At 35.5% G+C, this 9,316-nt stretch overlaps 1 protein-coding gene across 1 annotated transcript; it reads right to left on the bottom strand.

Annotated features, from left to right (window-relative positions):
- Window positions 1-216: 216 nt before the first annotated feature.
- LOC149230943 (uncharacterized) lies at window positions 217-2,846 on the bottom strand. Its single transcript, XM_089381481.1, has 2 exons — window positions 951-2,846; window positions 217-822 (listed from the first exon to the last, which is right to left on the bottom strand). Exons 1-2 carry the CDS (start codon window positions 2,844-2,846, stop codon window positions 217-219), a joined length of 2,502 nt encoding a protein of 833 aa, XP_089237607.1.
- Between the last annotated feature and the right edge of the window lie 6,470 nt (window positions 2,847-9,316).

Below are 9,316 nucleotides of genomic sequence, written 5' to 3'. Positions count from 1 at the left end.
CAGCAAAAAATAAATCCATTGAATTATATGTTATTTAATGGTAAGGGAATCACTGATATTTATAAATATATTGAGAGGAGCACAGCACTAAAAACGGGTTCTCGGGTATGGCACCTTCTAAACATTGATATATGAAATCAAATATGCAGAGAATTGATGAAATTATGTAATCACAATTGAAGATTCTGAGAATATCCCAGAATTTGACCGTTTCTCCTAATCGTTGGATTCCGGGATATTTCCGGAATCTGCAATCGGCTTAAGGATTCCCGGAAGCAATTGCATTGCAGAATTTGCGAGGGATCGGATGGACCTGCGGTGCCTGCTCAACCCCATACTGCCCGCGAAAGCGTTGTAATATTCCCAGTCCGACGTCGTGTTCATCACACCCTCCAAAGCCTCCGCCAATTTCAATCTCATTTCCAATATGACTCTGTCCCTCTCCATCACACCCTCCAATTCTGATCTAATTTCCAATGCGACTTTGTCCCTCTTCATAACAGCGATCAGAAGCTCGATGCTGAATCTTCTGATATTCGGAACCTCCTTAGATGGATCTCGGTGACTCTGCAAAACCTTCTCCAGCTTAGAAATCAAACATTTTTTCGGGATCCCACTTAATTTTTCATCGGGATTCGTTTTGGTCATAAAGACGAAGAACTCAGCAGCCAGTCCTATGGCTGCTTCCAGATGCTCGCATGAATGTTCCTCCCTCATCTCTGTTATGGCTGCTTCCTGAGGCTCTCCTAATTGTTCCTCCCTCTGTGTTATGGCTGCTTCCTGAGGCAGGCATGAATAGTTCTCCGTCACAATCTTCAGAACCTGAAAACACATCACAAAGAACACATCACAAAGAAGTTAACTGACCGGATGAAATTGTTTTCAGATCGGACTGCAACGCAACACTTTAATTTTCAAAGAAAGGCAAAGAACTGAAAAAAATCGTCTACCTGCGCTGCCAGTGAACTGATTTCACTCGAATTAACGTCATCAGCCTTTGCGTATGCAAGCAGATTTCGAAGAATTCTTGCTACATGAATACCCTGCACAGTGTAGTTCAGCACGGGTATCAGACTTGCGATTAAATTCCGGTGATCGTCCAGCTTAAAGCTCATCATTATTTCACAATTGAGTTTACTCTCGAGCGAAAGAAAACCCAGAGCTTCTCCTGCCTTCTTGACAAGTTCCTCCGTTTCAGAGCCATTATTAACTCTTTTCATGAAAAAGAGGGACAAAAGATCATGCAAAACTCCGCCAGTACTGCCGATGTTCTTACGGCCCTTCGGTTCGCTAGCAAGACTTGTCAGAGTGTCGATCGCCAAGATTTGCAGACAATGCATCGAGTCTTCTTTGTTCTGAAGAACTTTTCTGAGATTGCTTATGGAGAAGACTATCTCCCTGATCTGTTTCCTCAGTGCCTTCCCTCTCGAGCCTGTAGTGCTTGCCAGATTCTCCACGATCTGCAGAGCGAGCTTTTGTCTCTTGAGTTGTTCTAAGTCTATGAGCGTTTGTCTCTCGAGTGGCTCGATGAGTGCAACAATTCTAGGAAGTAGCCCTCTGCTGCTTGCAATTTTATCATGGTTGGAGCGCTCGTTTGCCAGCTTTTGCAGTATGGTCAGCCCCAGCGAAACAAAGTCTCCCGTACTAGAGTGTTTGGGGTAAAGTAGAGAGGCTATGGATTCCATGAATCCATCGATGGCCGTCACCCGAATGCAATCCCGATTAATCTTATCCCAATTACTCCTATCCACATTATTCTCGACCAATTTGGAGATGATCTGGGCCGCCGCTTTTCGAATCTCCTGCTCGTGCTGGTTCTTGAAATTTAGCATGTCGATCAGTCTCTCCACCACATCTCTCTTGGTGCCGATTGCCCTCAAAGTTTTTTCTGCAAACTTCTTATTGCTTGCAAGCGCGGACAGTACTTGCGCACCCGCGAGCTGTCCTTTGACACTGCCGGACTGCAGCAATTCTATGCTGTGTGTCACAAATTCCATCTTCAAACCGTCGAAAACACTACCATCGACGCACCGCGAATATGTAGCATAGAGAAAACGTTCGACGGTGTCCAGCTCAGATTCGCCGAAGCCATATTGATCGTTCACCTCCTTGAGCAATTTCCTTACATAGATGTTCCACAGCCAGTAGGCCTTCTCCAGAAGAATTAGAAACGATTCGGTCAAGGACAGGCCGTAGAAAATTTTGAGAGCTGCTTTCAGATTCTTGGTATCGCTACCTGAATCTCCACTTTCGTCCAGCCATACTAACCGATAGATAGACAAGCCAATGTATGTGAAAGCGGACAACAATTGCAGCAAGAGAAGCAACCCGCTGACCTTTGACATCCAAGCTTTGTTTTGTGAATCATCATCATCGGCCCCAGAATTTTCATTACCCCTGTTTGAGCTTGAGCATTTGAATAACACATCGCTTAGCCGTTTAGCTTCGCCGATGAGAGTTGCCATGGCTTTCAGCATGATCTCATGGTGCCACTTCACCTCTTGGCTTCGGCTGAAGATGCGAGCACCTTCTATCGACAATATTGTGGTGACGACCCAGAAGTCTGCCGTTTCTAAAGATGATGCGAAGCCTCCGAGGAGGACGACGGTGGCCCAGACGAAGGCCAAATATCCGAGCCCGCTTGCTACCTTCTCTAGAATGGCAAGCTTAACGGCAAACAAAGTTATTTTTGTGTCTGGAAGTGTCGCATTGTCACTGCGACTCCCGGACTCTCGTGATTCGGATATGATCTCCAGTCGCTGTGTGGACGGAGAAACCGATGTATCACGACCACCTCCGGGTTCTGAAGCCATGTAAGAACTTTCCTCTTGCTGTCCGGAAGCCATGTAAGAACTTTCCTCTTGCTGTCCGAGTCGACAAGTCGATTTACAAGCCTTCACTCCGAAAGGAAGTTTTATGTGATTTTTGTAATAGATACCACAATATATTTATAACGAACCAACTGTGTTTCTCTAATATTTACGATATATTTTATAACCTATTTAAAAATATTTTATAAGGAAGCAATTGTTTTTTTTTATTTTAATTTAAGGTGGATGAGACATGTTGATGTTTTTTTAATTGAGGATCTAGAATGGTTCTTAAAGGAATATGCTCAGCATATACTTAGTCTTAATGTTCAAAGTTGTAGTGTATTACAGAGTTTGTTAGATTGCATTGGTCAATGTAACTTAACAAACTATGTATTACATTAAGCATATGCTGAGCATATTCCCTTGAGAATCAATCTAGGCCCTCACATAAAAAAAGAGTGAAGAGATCCTCATTCATCTTAAGTTGAAGTCAAGAGATCCTCATCCACGTTAAGTTGAAATGAGAAACCTTCGACAATAAATTTAGGTTAACTTGAAATAAGAAGCCTTCAACAATAAATTTAAAAAATTAAATTCGTGCCACCTGGCTCCCCACCCGGGGGGAGCCCACCAATTTCCTACGGATTTGACATTATTCCAATTCTAGTAAGTTCCATCGTCATTATAAGTTCCTATTATTACTTATAACATTCATTTATATACAATCAAATTTTATTTAGCAAATAATCCACTACTTTTAATAAATTTAAAAATTAGATTCGTCTCACTCCCTACCCACCAATTTTCTAGAGATTTGAGATTATTCAAATAAGTTAGTGGATAAGTTCCTTATTATTATTTATGACATTCATTTATATATAAGCAGATTTTAGTTAGTGAAGTAGTTCATTTTACAATAAGACGTTTTTTCTTAAGTTGAAGTTGATCCATAACCTTTTTATACATGCTTAATCAGGGGAATGTGTGCATTAGTAAGACATTCTTTGTGTTGCAATAATTTATTTGGTTATATTTATGAAGCTTTCCACTATATAAACACATTAATATTAAACAAAGTCTTTCGATAGAAATCACATGAGAGAATTTTTTTGGCTCACACTTTTAGAACCAAAGTGTGGTTCATCATTTGGTCCTGATGATGAACCACACTTGTTGATCGAAACGTGCTGGCCAAAAAATTCTCTATGGATCACAAAAGCTTGAATACACATTAATATTTTTAATGTGGTTATACTAGTAAATATAATATATAGTTCATTTTACAATAAAATGTGTAATTCCTTTTTTTCCTCAAGTTAAAATTGACCCATAACCTTTTTATACATGCTTAATCAGGGGAATGTGTGCATTAATAAGACATTCTTTGTATTGCAATAATTTATTTGGTTATATTTATGAAACTTTCCACTATATAAATCATATTAATATTTTTAATATGGTTATACTAATAAATATAATATATTTATACAAAATTAATTGAATTATAAATTTCAAAAATATTTTGTGAAAAGTGGCGAATAAAAATGATATCAAATAATTCGTCTAATTCTAATCTTTCTATCTTTTTAATTTCAAAATATTCTCTAAATTTATAATTAATTTAAATTCAACTATAACTGCACTCAAATAAACCCCGTTCACAAAGTTGAAGTGCATAAAGAATAAAAGTAATTTAGCTAATAATTTGATTTTTTAAAAATAAATTTAATTACTTAATTTTGGATAAAAGTTATGACTTTTTTTGTTAAGCATATTCATATAAGTTTTTAATATTTATGATTTCAAACTTTAAATATGACACTAACATTTTTAATCTAAAAATTTACTACCATTTTTCAATTTAAAAATTTACTACCATTTTTATTTAATTAATTTTTAACGTAAATTGAAAAAGCAAGATATATTAAAGTAAATTGAAGAAATTGGAATGAGATATAACAGAAGTTTCTGATGTGAAAAGGTCATCACGAGTTAGTATCGATGCCATATATGAATACAAAAAGCAAGAGTCATAGTGAATGAAACGTAGACATATGAGGAGATTACCATCTAGCTGTTATGGTGGGCCCAGCAATCATCGGACAATCATGAATTACTATGCAGGAACATTTTAGGTCAAAAGTTTACATCAAGATGTGGACAAAATAAATATTGCGTTGTGTGCGATTTTTGGATCCACCTTTTTTGGCCCAAGGCCTTTGAAATTCTGGTCATTTGTATCCCATTCTACAGAACTACCAAATACACAGCACTTCAAGAATTGTCTTCATCACTCGCATTCAAGTGACGTAACGTCATGACGGAAGCACCGTCTGGATGTTTCCTTCCTCGTAGCAATGAGATTTTTATTCTATTTATATTTTTGATTTAAATTCTTATTCCATCTCATGTGAACTTTCTTAAATATTCTTTTATATATATATATATAATAAAGATGCTTAGGTGGATTACATTCTAGATGCCTATGCTTTCATTATCAATGCACTATATTCATACTTTCGATTTGTGTGGGGATGAACCGATGAGCCGACAGGCTACGGGTGGATAACCAATGTATTGTGTCTCTGCCCATGTTTCCCAAATAGAATCTGATAAATTTACAATAAATGCATTTATTTATACCTAAATGTTGCTTTCACGAATGGTGAAGTAAAATTTAATGGATTTGGTAATGTGATTGACCGATTTTAGTGTTGATATACAGATGGCAGGTTGTATGAGCCACAACTTAATCATAATTATAAAAGCTATCAAACTCACTCTTAATGATTTCTCCATTACAATGCTCCACAATGTATCCTACCCTTGTTGTCAAAGAAACAAACCAAGTTCTTTCGTCGGCTAATGATGGTGATGATGAAGAAGCCACATCAAATGGTGATTCTTCGCTTTTCGATGAAGAGGGCCGAGCTGTTAATTTTGCATCTGTTGATGAAGAGGCCATAACTATTAATACTACATCCTTTTGACTCTATGTGTGAGAGGCATGAATGCATGTTCGTACATCCACTAACGATGATGTAACATATATTTCATTAAATTTAGAACTAAATAATGGATATAGAATTTCAAAATAACTAAAAAAGTCAATTCTAGTCGTGTCTTTGTATGTTGATGAACTAGCTATAGATGTTAATCTACATATGTTGATGAAAAGCTAATTTTTGCATTCCTTGGACTCTACGTTTGAGAATCATGATAAAGGTATATATATGCATAAATAACAGTAATAATTGATTTTTTGTTGTTACTTTTGCTATCCCTTTTTCTTCTTATAGAAGTTGTTTTTTCTTCCCTTCTCTCCTTCTACCTCATTAAAATCATGGCCACCCTTCTCTCCAATATAAAAAAATTCAAATTAAGTTTACTCTTAATGCATGAAAAAATACTTTAGTTATCTTATCTAATGAAAACCTTTGTAAAGCCCCATCACCCTGCATAACAATTTCAATGCCTAGTATTTTCACCTTGCCCAAGAAGTTTTTATAATGAGAGAATGATATAATAGAGGGTTGTAGGGCTTGCTATATTGAAAATGATCTACCAACTGTTGTTGATATTCCATTGGACAATTTATCACAAGATGCTTGATGATATTTTACTTAAAATCTAAAATTTACACTATGAGGGATATTTTCCCCTTAGAAATTTGTATTCTCTAATCACTTTGTTATGGTTATGCATGCAATAGATAAAATATGTTGGAAATAGAGAACAATGAAATACAACTTACTAACCATGATTAACACAAGATATAACTTCGAAAATCCTTCTAGCTGAAAACATAGAAGGTGAGACTACTATGCTCTCTTTATGTGAATGGAAAATAGATGTAAGTGCAATGAAGTGGGACCTAAGGCCTGTGGGCTACTACTATACACAAACCCTCTCTATTAGCTCTATCCTATTGAGAGCCCATTCTCACCCCAATGGAAAAAAACTTAAAACTTTCAAAAGTTGAGGAGGGGGATTGGCGAACTGTACTACTTATAAACAATTGATTGACAGCTTGATCTATCTGACAACCACTTTTCTAGACTTAACTTATGCAGTCAGTATTTTATTGCGCTTTATGCGTAAACCAAGGGAAAGGCACTGTAATGTAGAAAAAAGGGTCCTTAGATATATGCAAGGGTCGAAATATTTTGGTTTTCTTTACAAAAAGAGTAAGAAATTTGTACTTGGTGGATATTCAGATGCAGATTTGGCTAGAAGTATTGATGATTGGGCATCAACATCAAGTTATTTGATGAACATGGGATGACCTGCAGTTTCTTGGAGTTGCAAGAAGCAAGCTACATTGGCCACTTCTTCGGTAGAAACATAATATATATCTGCATGGGAAGCAACTTGTGAAATTATTTGGTTGCACATAGTTTTGCAAGATATAGGCATTCCTCAAGCAGAAGCCACAAATTTATTCATCGAAAGTCAGTCAACCATAAAGCTTTCCAAAAGTTCAGTCTTCCATTACAAAAAAAAAATCACGTGGACACAAAATATCATTACATCTGGACACTCATTACATCTGGACACTCATCAAACAAGTATATTGACCTTCAGAAGATTAGATCTCATATATTTTCACAAAACCACTTGGCAATATCAAATTTACTAAGTTCTGGGAGGAGCTTCGTATTTGTTGTAATGTACATTTGGATCAAAGGGGGGAATGTTAGGTGATCCAAAATATATAAACTATAGTTTAATTATTTAGAGTCTAATATTCAATTATCTAGAATATTTAATTAAATGTTGGAGATATTTTAGAATAACTAATTGTTGTAAAAGATATGACATCTAGAAAGGTTTCGTTTCTTAGGAACTAATTTAGGAAAATAGTTAGGAGTGTTGTTATGAGAGCATTAAATATAAATGGACACTTGTAAATGAAATAAGTGATCCATAACAAAATTAGTTTAGGACACTAGCTTATTTAAAGCTTGTTTCTCTTCTCTTGCAAGAGTATTGAGTGATCGTGTGTAAGGTCTTGCAGATTTTATATAATTTTCTTTTCCTTATTAATAAAATTTGTGTTTCTGAGGAAAATTCTTCTATTATTCTTTTTGTCAAAATTTCAAATACAATATCAAGTCGGCCCTCTAATATTGACAAGTCAGACTGCCCAAGGGACGTGACCTTTCATATGGACAAACAATTATAAATGAGCATTTACGATCTACCAAAAATATAGCAAGCAATTTGTTTTCTATAGCAATTTTTGCAAGTTTCTCAAAGGATATATGTGCAAGTTTCTTGAGATGAAAAAGGTGAGAAATATAGCCGAGTTCCAAGATGAGGATAACCGCGTTTTTTTCTAAAGAAGGCACTGAAAGTTTTGTTTAAAGAAGGCATCCAAGTTATATTATGAACAAGGAACCATAGTTTTTTTTTGAGGATGGTTGGCAAAGTTTTTGTGAATATCATTCTACAAGAAATTTGAAATTATGATGTAAGGCTTTTGAAGGTTTAACACTTAAAGCTTTGTACTCAGAAAGTCATTTGAAGTTCTGTTGGCCAGTTGAATTTCCTCTACGATGTAGGGAAAATGAATCTTGAATGGAGGGCTAGCTTGGTTCTTGTAGTGGCATCAGAGTCTTGGATGTCTCACATTGATATTATTTTATAAGAGGATGATTTTTTGGGTTTCCCCCCTTTGTGGGGTTTTAGACCTAGCTTGGAGCCTATATCTATCTCTTATTTCCTGTGATTTTCATATCTTGCATTTTGATAATTTCTTGATGACAAGAAGATCACATATATAATAATTTTAAAAATCCAACAAAAGGATCACAAGTAATTATCAAATAAGAGAAAACACTATTATTTCACACCGACAGATTTCTCAACACATTAAAGTCAACCAAAATTGTTGTGACATAACCCTTAATGAACATCTTAATTTCATATAGACATTGAGGAATATGGTCAGCCATGTTTGAGCATGTCTACTTACAATTGAAGAAGGATGGTTATGATTGATTATGGTTGTGGTTGACTTTGATTTGCTATGGATTTGGTAGATAATTTCATTATGGTTGACAATGGTTCATTATATTTCCTTTGGTACTTCAACCAAAGCCAAATATATTAAAATATAGATGAATTTGATAGATAATTCTTAAATATGGTTAATTATAATTGACCCTCATCAACATTCAGGCATTCATCTTGGTTACCATCATGGTTGCATTATATTTCATCAAGGTAATGGTGCATTCAATTTCATTTGTTTTAATTAGTCATGATTTACATATCTTAATGTATTTTCAAATTTTGACATTCAACTTGTGGCATTAATGATTTTTTTGAATTGCAATGTTCATGAGATGTAATGTGACATTAATGAAATTCATTGCAGGTTGTGTTGCATTGCAACATTCATAAACAGTTAAGAAAATTCAATCATAATTAACCATGAGCAACCAAGATCCACAATAGTAAACCATATTCAAACATGGAAAAAAAACATTCAACCATAG

Source organism: Pinus tabuliformis, chromosome J, assembly GCF_031772625.1.
Source record: "Pinus tabuliformis cultivar Carrire ecotype Pingquan chromosome J, CPIR1, whole genome shotgun sequence".
Taxonomy (NCBI): domain Eukaryota; kingdom Viridiplantae; phylum Streptophyta; class Pinopsida; order Pinales; family Pinaceae; genus Pinus; species Pinus tabuliformis.
Note: the sequence above shows the minus strand (reverse complement) of the source record. Positions and strands in the feature narration are given on the sequence as shown.

Excerpts from the sequence above, each read along its gene's own strand:
- LOC149230943 (XM_089381481.1), bottom strand. The coding sequence starts at position 2,846 with ATGGCTTCCGGACAGCAAGAGGAAAGTTCTTACATGGCTTCAGAACCC. Across the intron at positions 823-950 it reads TCAGTTCACTGGCAGCGCAG|GTTCTGAAGATTGTGACGGA; the intron begins GTAGACGATTTT and ends ATGTGTTTTCAG.